We start from the raw sequence: 13,496 nt of genomic DNA on the forward strand, positions 1-13,496 counted from the left end.
AGGAGAATTTGCACATTATGTTGAGTTTCGGAAAACCTAATTGACAGATTTTAATGAAATTTGCCTGAATACTAGTCTATACAAGAAACAGATGTACCGTTCTAAAATCCTTTTATGTACGCATGATTATCAATAACACACATAGTGGACGGATGCCCGAAATCCGCACTGTGATATTGAAATGAAAATTAGTTTAATGAGGAGTATGGTTTCCTTTCACAGCCAGACAGGTCACGAAGCTTGACGGCATTCTGAACAGGAGGCAGTTCAGGATTTCCTGTAGCAGTCCATCCCGTTCCTGCAGCAGAGCAGTTTTCAACTCCAGGATGGTTCTCGGAGGGATGTGTCGAGATGAAATTGCCCTCCCAAGAGCATCCCAGATATTTTCTACAGAGTTGAGGGCAGGAGATCTGGCTGACCATTCCATGCAGCAACTATCTTCATTTTACATGTAATAGCAGACTAGCTGAGCCCAATGTGGACGAGCGTTGTCTTCCATTAACAGGAACCCAACAACTAACTGCACCTCTAAAACGTTGAACATAAGGATCTAAGTTATCTTCTCTATACCTCATAACAATCAGGGAGATTTTATCGAATACATTCAGGGTGTGCGGCAGTCCAACATAATTCCTGCCCAAACATTACACCTCCACCACCGTAATGATCCTTTCCCTGATGAGGGTCCCGGCTTATCTATAAAACGTACAGTGCGCCACTAAGGTTTGGTACATGGTGCATGATGTTTGCACAATTCTAAACGCATTCTCTTGTATGCTACAGTGAGTGTGACCTAAACAGCAGGTCTTTTGGCGTACAGCCTTATCTCATGATGCCTTCAGGCAACTGTAGATCGTGAAACTTGGGTTCCACTAGCAGCATACAGTTTACCTGAACCTGTGAAACTGTAGCTGTCCTGTGTCGCCGCGCTGAAAGTGCCAAATAACTATCCTCATTCGTCACTGTGGATCTTGTTGGACTTTGTTCTCGATATTGATCCTGTGTCCTGAAAATGTTTCCAGAAACTGCAGATGACACTGGGCGTTACAATTAGCTCTATAGCCACCTGTGCTAATGATTGGCCTACCTCCATTCTACGATAGATGTTATCTCATTCCGTCATCCGTACGCTCGTGGTTACTCATTTTACTTTAATACATTATAAAACTTTCCCTACTCTTGTTAGAAACACGGCGAATGTAGTGAAAGAAGACGAGCACCCAATCCGCCGAAAACCGCTCGTTCGCTCCACAATTACTGCTCCGCAGATGCACACGAGTGGTTACGTATTCGACTCTGAATATTTGCATAATTCTTCCGCGACATTATTAGCACCTTTGGGTTCAATTCCGTTTTGTAAAAATAGACATAATTTGAAAATTCTGTTAGTTTTCCACAAGAGTATATTTTTCAGATTGTACAATTGGCTCATTCCAAATGGTTATATATTTCCCCTTTTTATACTAATTATTTTAGATATAAAAAACGGTTTTCATAAAATACTTTTTTATTTAATTAAAGAAATTAAAGTTCTAGGCATTGAAAATGCTGAAACATCTCTAATGAAAGCATTTCCTAAGTTTCACACCTTCGATTATTTTAGGAAATTATATTATTTCGATTATTTCATTTAATTGATCAGGGAATCTGATTCTACCTTGTATCAAATTTCAGTTGCAGAATTTTCCATTTTACTATGTAATTTTCAGGCAGAAATATATGAAATATACAGGTATTCCTTATATTATAAAATGATATATTAATCACGCATACAGATGTTAAGAAAAATACATACATATTTGTATACTTATATATTAGTTATTAATTAGAAATCGAAATGTAAAGATATATGAGCATGTTTTCATATGAAAATTTTTATCATAATTACTCAGACTTTATCTTGAGTCTAAATGTTTTTCTGCAAACAAAGAACATAAATTTGTTCAAATGATTATAGCTTAAGACTGTCTTTATATTTCAGGGTGAACAATATCACTGGGATTCGAAAACACAAGGTATGATCCTCGGTGCTTTCTTTTACGGTTATGTTATAACTCAGATTCCCGGAGGTATGATGTCAGAAAAAGTTGGTGCAAAATGGATTTATGGAGGAGGAGTCCTAATTACAGCAATCTTCTCATTACTTACACCCCTCGCAGCTAGCTGGGGTATAGGGACTTTTGTTACTGTTAGAGTCTTGGAAGGACTTGGAGAGGTAATGTACTAACTTTATTACCGATATTTTATAAAGATATTTTGTGAAGGATTGTCTTAAGCTGTTAAGCAATTTATATTAAGCTGACATAAAAGCAATGCAAGATCGAATTAGATAACCTTAAATGGGAGAAGGGTACAAGCGGCCGAGCGATAAAAGCCGCTAAACACTGGTAGTTCGGTTCGGGGCTCGTGTTCCGACGAGAACGGGTAGATTGCATGGGCGTTTTCGCGGTTTTCTCCATGTGTAACTTGGATACCAGCCAGTTTCTCTTAAAGTGTCTTCCACCGAGTATCCTTCTCTTTCTGTGTTGTGCTTAATGGAGAAGAATATAATAAATAAAAAAGGAGGGGGGGAGATATTGTCACATAAATTTAATTATTAATATCATATCCATCCCTTTCTATGACTTTTCCCATCTTTCAGCCACTTTTTCAATGCTTTTTGAAGAAATCTTTTGTTATTGTGGCAAAATATTCATTTATCAAATTTTTTAAATACATTTGTAAGTACATTTTGAAATTATGTATTATGGGGGTCATAATAAACAGGAAAAACAACAGCGCCAGTAAAAAATGTTGTAGTGCCTCAAACTAGTAAAAAAAAGAACGTGCTAATGAATGACATCAGAGCTCCTGGTTGATGTTGCTTTTTTTTTGTTTAATATCTAGTTATCTAAGAAAATGACAGACGTCTGCATTAATGGTTTAGTTCTTTTCTATCAGGTCATAGTAAATCATACCTTCCATACTTCCATACCCCATCTTATGCAGAACAAAATATGCATTGGATGTAGTCTTGGTTTTCTAGTAAAACCTGGTTTCTCTTTTGAGCTTAACCACTGTCCTCTTCTAGTAGCAACATCCAAAAGAATTTTTTTTCAACTTTAGTCAGTGGTACCTTTCCACTCATTTTTTATGAAGAGAGAAGTGAAAATCGATACTGTGCAATTTAGCTGTGCATTCATTCGCAGTTAGCAATAGAAAGCTCAACTCGATAAAATTTTATGATTCATTTCAAGGGATCTGTTTCTGTTCATCGTGCACAGGCGAGGTCCCTCCGTTATTCATTTACTCCCGATACCTAAGTTTGACTCTATCAGAATCTTCTACTCACCATTATTCAATCTTCGTCATCATCATTTATCACATTTACATCATCCCTCGGTTTGCAGTTTCTACACTCGATTTAATAAATATTAAAATTTCCCCTTAGTTATTTTTTATTTCCCTTTGGCATTGGCATTCACTAACAGTATCTGCGTATGTTGAAAACTTTTCCGGTGCGTCCTCCATACCATTCCGTGCAGGTGAAACTTATAAAGCATGTTATGCAGTACCTGTAACTTATTCTCTCATCATTTGCCTAAGAATAAAATTAATTAAATATTAATTCAGTGGTCAGAAGAAAGAGCAAAATGTCTAGATCATAATAATTTGTAAAACTTTCGATTGCAGAATTCTTTTAGTATTCTTCTCTGCATTTAAATTTCGTAAGACAAAACCCAGAATTACTTTACGACCAACCCGATGTTAAAAAATTCATCATATTCAAGTAAAGTTCTAAATCAGGAAGCAACTTGCAAAATTAACAGTTATCTGTAGTTTAAAAATCAAAGCAACTTAATAGTTGATTAAATTTGAGCTAAATTACTGCCATATGAATAATTTTATTAGAGAAACGTTTATATTACTCAATAATGAAATTAAAAACTACGTCATGATAATGACCGAAATGTTTTCTTTCTGTAAATGTTTTCTTCAAACCTAAATGCTTTTATAAAGCATGCCTTCGCTTGTTTAATACCCATATTACATTAAACAAGCTTTACCTTAGATACATGCAGTAACATTTTTAAGTCTTACCCAAATATTTGCTTTGTATATTTCTTCGATTTGTTATTTCAACAGCATATTACACATATCATGTTTTATATGCTGAAATATTAGCTCATCAAAGAAAAAAATCACATAGTTATATGGATAAGTCTTAAAAGTTGACATCATGTGGAAAGTTTACGTATCAAAACCGCATAACGTAACTTGAATATCAGAACCGAATGCATACTGAAAACAAGCAAATGATAGAAAAACAAGATTTTTAACTTCTGTGTGAAAATAAGTATGTGTATTAATACTATTAAGTGTATCATTTTTCTCAATGAGAGGTAACCATGATAAAACATTTCCCAATCGTGGTTATATTTATAAACTAATCTATGTGATATAGAGGTGATATATAGTAATCTAAATTGAACAGTCTAGTAGTTTTCAGATAATAACTCCAAGCCTAAATCGATGAAATGTCTTCAAAAGTCACAAAATACTGTTGTCAACGTTTATAATCAAGATCGTCAAATACCTGATTCCATTCATAACAGAACTCTTAACGAAAGATGCAATATACATGACATTTTAATTATCATATAAAACTTGTGTACATATATATAGTAAATATTTATAACAAGTTCTGTAATTTCATGTTAGTATTTTAAACTGTTCGGTATCTACATATTCATAAATGTAATGCATTCATCCAATAACAGCGGCTACGAGGTAAAGTCGCTGAACATTTGTAATTCGGTCCCAGAGAACAAGCAGGACGCATAGGCGGTTTCGGGTTTTTCCCCGTGCATAACACATATACAAGCGAATTTTCCTTAGAAAACCCTCCACGAAGGCATCACTCTCATCAAGCAGATAGCGCTCGAATGCTTTCTGTAGTCGCAAAAACCAAACCACCCCATAATGATTACTGGTTTTTATTATTATTTTTTATTTATATGACACTCTGTTTTGCTCGTCGATATTGCGAGATTTTATTATTCCACGCTCTATAAAAGTCTTAATTTATCTTATTATCTTATTATATTTTTATTTAAGAAGCTATAACTATTTTTATACAAAATAAGTTTAAACATCATCTCATTGTCATTGCATACATACTTCTCAGAGTCAAGAAAATGTTAGTAACTGTTATGTTAGTAAATGTTAGTAATGTAGTAAAGTTTAAAGCACAAAGAAAATCATATAAAAAGATATTGGAGCAGACAATTAAACGTATGATGATTAGTGTAATATTTAAGTAAAAGTAATCGTGGAATTATCACTGTCTGAAGTTAAAGCATCGTTAATGTAGCTAACTTTTGCAACAGAAATTGTATTAGCACACACACACACACACTTAGGTTGAAGTGTTGAATCTATGAAGGAGAAATGATGAGGCTGAAAGCAGATTTCACCATGCCCGCAATGGAGAAGTAGAAGCTATTTCATTCATAAGATTCCTGCGCAGGAAATTTTTAGAAGTTCCTAAGCAATTATAACTGAGGAAAAAACTCGTACAAGCAATAATTTTGACTCTTTAGTATAATCAGAGCAATTTCATTCATTTTCCATCGGTTATTTATGGAGACTTTATTCTTCGAAATTTTTTTATTTGTTTACCATTAAACTGCATAAAGTTATTTCCCTCTATTACCATGCAGGATTATTTTTCCGAAAGAGTTTTAAAAATGGCAAACGTTCTTTTATGAAGATGAGTTTTTGAGATCAATTTATAACTTCACTGAAGTGACATGCTGCAGTACACACTTTTAATTAACGTACAATTAATATTTATATCTGCATTCTTTGTAAACCATTGTAAAAGACACAGTTATATCCTAGCTGTTTTTCTGAGGTACATTTATTTACATTTGATCTCTTTTATTCTCAGGGAGTTACGTTCCCATCAATGAATACCATCATAAGTAATTGGGCTCCAAAGCTCGAACGAAGCAGAATTTCTACTTTCATTCACACTGGAGCACAAATGGGGAACGTCATTTCCATGCCTGTTTCTGGATGGCTGAGTAGCTCCGACTTGCTTGGTGGATGGCCGTCAGTATTCTATGTTTTTGGTATGAATGTGTTATGTTATATGCTATGTTTAATACGATATATTCTATGTTTGAATATATTATACCAAACGTATTATGTTCTGTTGCATTCGATGTTTGACTAAAGAAATGTAAGTCCGTAATCATAAAGATATTGGAATGATTCATTTAATTTGCAAGACAGATGGAACTCCAGATGTCAAGATACGATTATAGATCCTGTCAAGATTGACCTATTTTCCTTATACCAAATAAGTATTTGTTATAGTTCAAATGGAATTATTTTATATTTTAATTTTCTGTACTTTATTTCAACAAATATTGGGTCATATAAAAAGTCTCCGCGCTTTTCTGCCACTAGATGGTATTGATGCCTATATATCAGGCAGCACTCACCCGATTGTCTCATGTCCCGATTGTCGAACATGTGCTTAAAAGGTGACATTCAGCTCCCATTGTTTGTGAAGATAGCTTTCTAATTTGTTGCTCGTGTCAAAAGTTATATTGATTTGAAAATGAGTGAAATATCTGAAGAAATATGGTGTGTGATGCGTTTTTACTATAAAAAGGTAAAAACGCTTCAAAAACATGCCGAACATTTTATGAAGTGTACGGTGAGAAGGCTCTGAGTGAACGAAGGACCCAGCAGTGGTTTGCTTGATTCCATTCCTGAAATTTCGATCTCGAGATTGGAAGGGAATGACCATTATGAGCTGCTGCAACCTGGCGAAACCATCAGTTCGACCCTGCACAAGTCGACCGTCTGAACGAAGCAGTACAGAAAGGGCGACGAGACTTGGCCAACAGAAAGGGAGTTGTGTTCCATCATGGCAATGCGCGGCTGTACACATTTTTGATGAATCGGAATAAATTGACGGAACTTTGTTGGGAAGTTTTGATGCATCGACCGTATAGCCCGGACTTTGCACCATCTGACTATCATTTGTTTCTGTCTTTGTAAAACTCTCTTGATGATAAAAAAATTGGCCGATCGAAGCATGGCTGAAAATCATTTGGTCAAGTTCGGTCAAGTCGAAGATAAACCACAGAAGTTCTACACCGATGGAATTATTAAGCTACCTGAAAAAATGGGCAAAGATCATAGATAATAATGGTCAATATGTAACTGATTAAAACTGACTTTCAATAAAGAAAATTTTAGTTCAAAAATGTACCAAAAAAGCGTGGAGACTTTTTATATGACCCAATATTTACTGTCAAAATAAAATATTTCTATTTCTTTAAAACAAAATGCAAAATACTCTGTCTTCGACCCTATTAAGCAATAAAATCGTTTTTATTTGCGTAAACACACAGCTTATTTTTATTTACACTAAATAAAACAAGGGAATTAATTTTAACTCAAGCAAGCCTTGAAAATTAAACTCACAGTCTTTTTAATTTTTAACGTATTAACTGACTGCTATTATGTTCCACATTACAGACAAAACATTCCTTGCTTCAAGAAGGAATCGAGAGAACGGCATCATGTTTTTAATTTGTTCTTGAAAAGAGAACATTTATTGCAACTAAAAAATTATCATTGGTGTGGCAAAAGAGTAGTCCCATTTATTGTATGCAATTGAAATAAACCGTTGATATTTATTGGCTAATATTTGATGAAGTTAAATAAAGATTAATAATGTTTATAGTAAATAAAAAGGCTAATTCACATGCCACTCACATTAATATTAATCGATTTAATAGCTTCGTAAAATATGTGTTCTGCAGTAATACCATTTTGTATACTATCAACAGGAAAAGAAATACAAATTACTATAGGGAATTAAAAATAAGCTTAATTTTGCTTTAGTTCAAAAGAATAACAACGATCCATTTTCTCGGATTTCTATTGTAGTTTCAAGGAATTCTTCAAAGATTCTTTAAAATGGTTAAAGAGTATAGTACCGATATAGATCATATGCGGTGGGATACCAGGTTTGTCAAGATGTCTGAAATCTGATTACTCAAAAAAGATCTTATTAACTCTTATTTGAGATCAAAATAATAAAAATACAAAGAAAGTTGACGTATTTGTTAAAACTTTGGAGGCAAGATGTCATCCTTTCGTAGATCTTAAAGAAAATCTACAAGAAACGTAAGATCGTATAGTCTTGAGAACTTCACGTAGATTTAGTGATGGAGGACTAATATTTGTCAGGAAAGAAAGATTACGACATCTTCCAGTCGAAAGTTTTCAAGTTAAATTTATAAAACTGTTACTTTACGTGTTCAAAGTTGTTTTAAAATCCTTTTCAATTTTCTTAATTAGAATTAAAGTTATTAGATTTTAAGATAAATTAATTATTTAACTACAGCCTATTCCACGAGGTTAATCTGAGCCATATTACATGATTTTTTAAAATACACTCAAATACAAATTAACCGTATTGCGGATTAACAAGGCTCTATCTGAAAAAGAAAAAATATTAATTTCTTTATTGCGGATTGTGAAAAAATTACTACCAGGGACCTCGAGTACAAAACAAAACTATCCAAGAAAAATACAAAAACAAAAAGAAAATTTCGTAGAATAACAGTGGCGATAGACATACCAGCTCGCTATTCATCAAATCTTTTTCTGTTATAATATTTAATTTAAAGGGAATTTTTTTAAAGTTTATTTCCATCCAAACTGGATAAGGCTGAGAATGCATTGTTTTGTTTCCGTATTAGAATAATTTCATAAATAACAAGGGAATATCTTCCAAGATTTTATTTTATTTTGATTTTGATCAACAAGATCGCTTCGAAATTTTAAATAAATACGAGTGTAAAATAAAAAAGTTACGGATATAAGAAATAAAACTGCAAATGTTATAAACAGGAAATAGAGCCGTTTTGGTTGTATATAAAATGTCCATCACACTTCAAAATTTTCTACAAATTATTTTACTGTAATTACGTTTAATTTCTGTCTTTCTAAAAAATCTGATAACAGGTACCCTTGGCTGTCTGTGGTTCCTTCTGTGGAGCATTCTTGTTTACGAAACTCCAAAAAATCATCCTAGCATTTCAAGCAGAGAGTTGCAACACATCCAAAAAAACAAAGATGACAAACCACAAAAGGTATGACTTCATGATTTGGAATAGCATTTTGTAAACCTTATTATAAGTAGTGATCTTCGTTTTCTAATTCATGCAATTATTGGTAGAAAAAATATTTTTTCTGTTCGTAATACGTTTCGAGAAGGAAAGTTTCGGAGGGTAACAATTTAAATTCATTTCAATCCGAGTCTACCTCTTCTGTAATTCTGATTAGCCTATAATTGCCTTGACAGTAATTAAAGATATAAACACATATAAGTGTCTCAAGAATAGAACTGATTAATGTCTAAACATTTACTGGTACAATTTTTCATAGTTATTAAGTAAAATTAAATTGCAGCTTAAATACGACTGCTCACACAACAAGCTACATAAAAATTTAATCGTCGTTCAAAAACTTTTCAGTTAAGCTCTTAACCTGAAATAGTTAACCTGAAATGAAGTTAGTAAGGTATTTCTCCCGCTTTCCTAGCTTGCCTTCGTGGTGTAGTGGTTCTGCACGCTGAGCCGGTATTCCAGACGTCCGTGGCTCGATTCCCGACGAAGGCGTTGCTAATTTTTCAATCTCTCTTGCTTGAAAAAAAAATCCTAATGCCTCTACAATGGCGCCCGAACTAAAAGGGTTGTGGATGATGACTCGTCACTCCCAGGATTTGGCTACTAGGTCCCCTAAAACCCTAGTCGCTCTTTAAAAAGGGGAGTATATAAGATATTTCTCCCGCTTCTCTAGCGTGCCTTCGTGGTGTAGTGGTTCTGCACGCTGAGCCGGTATTCCAGACGTCCGTGGCTCGATTCCCGACGAAGGCGTTGCTAATTTTTCAATCTCTCTTGCTTGAAAAAAAAAACCTAATGCCTCTACAATGGCGCCCGAACTAAAAGGGTTGTGGATGATGACTCGTCACACCCAGGATTTGGCTACTAGGTCCCCTAAAACCCTAGTCGCCCTTTAAAAAGGGGAATATATAAGGTATTTCTCCCGCTTCTCTAGCGTGCCTTCGTGGTGTAGTGGTTCTGCACGCTGAGCCAGTATTTCAGAGGTCCGTGGTTCGATTCCCGGCGAAGGCAGTTGCATATTTTTCGTCTTTCCGGCTTTTTCAATTAACCTACTGTCTCTACTAAGTCAGAAAAGAAAACCGTGTTTCATCATGTTCTGAGAAATTTATTACATATTGTACATTAGAAAATTAAATACTTTATTCGACTCTGAACAAAAATTACATTTCTTAAAATGATCATTTTTGAGTAGAGAACTATTTCATGTCTTCTCATAAATGTTCTAAAGATAAGTAAATTCAGCTGGAATTATCAATAATTACTACAGTAATCAATTTTGAGTAAAAAACTATTTCACGTTTCCTCATAAATATTCTAAAGGTATTTAAATTCAGCTGGAATTACAGATTACTCGAGAAAGAAGGAGATACACATATTTGTACTGTATATACAGTGAAATACGTTTAATGCGAAAACGCTTAAGACGAAATATCGGTCAACACGAAATAATACAGCGGTCCCGACAAAGTACTATGTATTTTCATGCATTTTGTTTCGTTTAACACGAAACGCAAATCGGTTAACACGGAAAGACTTCCCTTCTGGGAATGAACAAAATGCGGAAAACACCAGGCGCGCAGGCGAGATTTAAGAGAGTTGTGAAATGAAAGATATGTTATTTCGGAGTAAGCTAACCTTCTTGTTCTATCATTGCCTACAAGTTCATATAATTGTTATTTAATTGCTGCTACGTTTTACTACTGATTCTCCATGAATGCTCCGCATTCAAAATTTCTCCTCAGATTATGCTAGCACATACAGAGATATGCTCAAAATTATTTCACTGCAACTACAGATAGGGTGGGGCGACGTCTAGGAACCTGCTATTGTCACCTGATCTGGTTAACTTGGCTTTGAAATACCCTCGAAATAGCCTGTGACACGAGTCAATTTTGTTTATCTAAGGTACTTTCTCCCTCCACCCCTACAAACGCCGCACAGAAACATCTCATTTCTCATCAGTTGGCTTTGGAATTCAGTGATGCATGAAATGTTTGAGAAAGTTTCTGTATTATTGGACTTTCCTACTGTATCATCGGAAGAATTCGTTGCAGTGTAAGGATCTTAAGTTTTACTAACGTTTATTTTATTTTAAATCTTTACTATCACTTCTTATTTTCTACTTCCGGCCAGAATTAAAAGCTTTAACTTATTTATGCAAAATTTGTCTGGCGAACGCCAAGTACTTAAGTTGTGGCTTTTTGCCAAGCGAGAGAGAGGAAGGAGTTAGTCGAAGCTGGCCGCTTACCTTAGCAGTTTTACTCGGTTACTGGTTGCCTTCCAGGCCAGAGGTTTAATCCTCGTGATAATTTTAAACGTATTGTAGTGTTAACAGTTCTCTGTACTACATACAGCTTCCTGTTAATATACGGCCAATCTTCCACGTAGGCCCTTGTTTATTATTCCAAAGTTAAGTTAAATATTTTTATATTCTTACGTTCAGACCACAAGTAGTTGGTCTCTGTATTCCGAAGTACGGAAATTATTGTAAAGAGTGAAAAATAAAGGGTTTCGTATATCCTTCCTGAACCTTTCACTTTGCCCGTTGTTTTAGCTTTTAGTATTCTTAGATAAAATGGCCGGGGAATAGAGAACTTGAATTAATACGCGTTCTTCATTATAATTTGCGATAACTATCCTGGAGGTTATGAACCAATTGTCAGTCAGTTTCTGTTATATTATTTCCTAGAAATTCAAACGCCATCTCTTCAAAATACATCTAAGCCGCCAGTATAACTCTGTATGACGTAAAAACTTCCAATTTGAAGCCCGATGACTATTCTTTCTAACTCTTTCGCGTCACTAACACTGGAAACTGATTTTTGAACTATGCAAAACATTTCTTATTCTTATCTACTTCCTTTCCGAAGTTTTACATTATGCCTGACTATATAGTATGTAAAGACGGTAGACTTGTCCAGGCTTCTCAGTGAAATATGTCTTATACCGTGATTGTTATTTTAATTATTATTGAATAAGCGATTCCGTTGGTGTTTGTGTATTGTTTATATGTAACATGGATTTTATAAGGAATTTCCATCAGTTTTGTTTTCGCAGATTTATCTAAAATGCTTTCAGAAAGAATAAAATGTTAAAAATAAAAAAGGAGATTTTTTGTCTTTTAGTATATTTGTTAGTTAAATTGTAAGGATCTTAAGTTTTACTAACGTTTATTTTATTTTAAATCTTTACTATCACTTCTTATTTTCTACTTCCGGCCAGAATTATAAGCGTTAAGGTTTTTATGCAAAGTTTGTCTGGCGAACGCCAAGTATTTAAGTTGTGGCTTTTTGCCAAGCGAGAGAGAGGAAGCAGTGAGTCGAAGCAGGCCGCTTACCTTAGAAGTTATGCAGTTGCTTGTTGCCTTCCAGGCCAGAGGTTTTAATCCTCTTGATAAATTTAAACGTATTGTAGTGTTCACAGTTCCCTGTACTACATACGCTTCCTGTTAATATAAGGCCAATCTTCCACGTTTATTATTTTAAAGTTAAATTAGAGTTTAGTTCTATTTTTTATATTTTTACGTTAGACCCCGAGTAGCGGGTCTGTGTATTCCGAAGTACGGAAGTCTTTGTAAATAGAGAAAAATAAAGGGTTTTGTATACCCTTCTTGTGTATCCTGTCTACTTCCCACAATTAGTGAACATAGCTTTAGTAAGCTCTCTGTTCCGAGTCAGGTCCTTGCATGTTCCCGAAGAAGGTAAGAAGGAACATTGACCCTGATAGTGGCGCCCAACGAAGAAGAATAACATGGCCGAGTTTCAAGAAGAACCTGTGCTGCCTGCAGAAACGGCTCAGAATCCAGAAATGCCAGCTGCCGCCCTGGAAGGATTTGGTTACATCGTTCAGACCATGCGCGCTTCGATGAAACCAGAAGCAACATTTAATGGAAACTCACCGGTAACCAGTTTTTTGGAAAAATTGGATGACCACTTCATGCTCTACCCCGTGCACGAATTTCAAAAAGTTACCTTAGCTACCAGCGCTTTGAGGGGCCAAGCGCTTAACTGGTTCAAATGTATAGGCAGAAGTCTCTTGGGTCAAGCAGGAAGTCCCACCTATACTTACGAGAATTTCAAGACTGCCCTAGTAAAAGCCTTCCCTGTTGTAAGGGATCGTGCGAAATTAGAAACGGAACTTTTCAGTATATATCAACAAAGAATCGAAAATCTCTCAAGCTTTATTTTAAGAAAAATTCACGTCTTCAAACTCTTGTATGGAAACCGTCCGGATCCTGAAATAATTCAAGTGATTTTGCCGAGGTTACTGCCCCAAGTGCAAGACTTTATTGAATTAAGA

The 13,496-nt window shown here is 34.9% G+C and overlaps 1 protein-coding gene across 4 annotated transcripts in view; it reads left to right on the plus strand.

Annotated features, from left to right (window-relative positions):
- Positions 1-13,496, plus strand: part of LOC118195734 (sialin-like) — a 158,878-nt gene that overhangs the window by 119,317 nt on the left and 26,065 nt on the right. For all 4 annotated transcript variants that reach the window (XM_085820059.1, XM_035367086.2, XM_035367218.2 and 1 more), the window contains exons 3-5: positions 1,982-2,215; positions 5,933-6,116; positions 9,037-9,164. In XM_085820059.1, coding sequence (XP_085676185.1) covers positions 1,982-2,215; positions 5,933-6,116; positions 9,037-9,164 — 546 coding nt within the window. The remainder of the gene's footprint in view (positions 1-1,981; positions 2,216-5,932; positions 6,117-9,036; positions 9,165-13,496) is intronic.

Source organism: Stegodyphus dumicola, chromosome 7 (genome assembly GCF_044657685.1).
Source record: "Stegodyphus dumicola isolate Sdum_Otavi_A_Nest chromosome 7, ASM4465768v1".
Lineage (NCBI taxonomy): Eukaryota > Metazoa > Arthropoda > Arachnida > Araneae > Eresidae > Stegodyphus > Stegodyphus dumicola.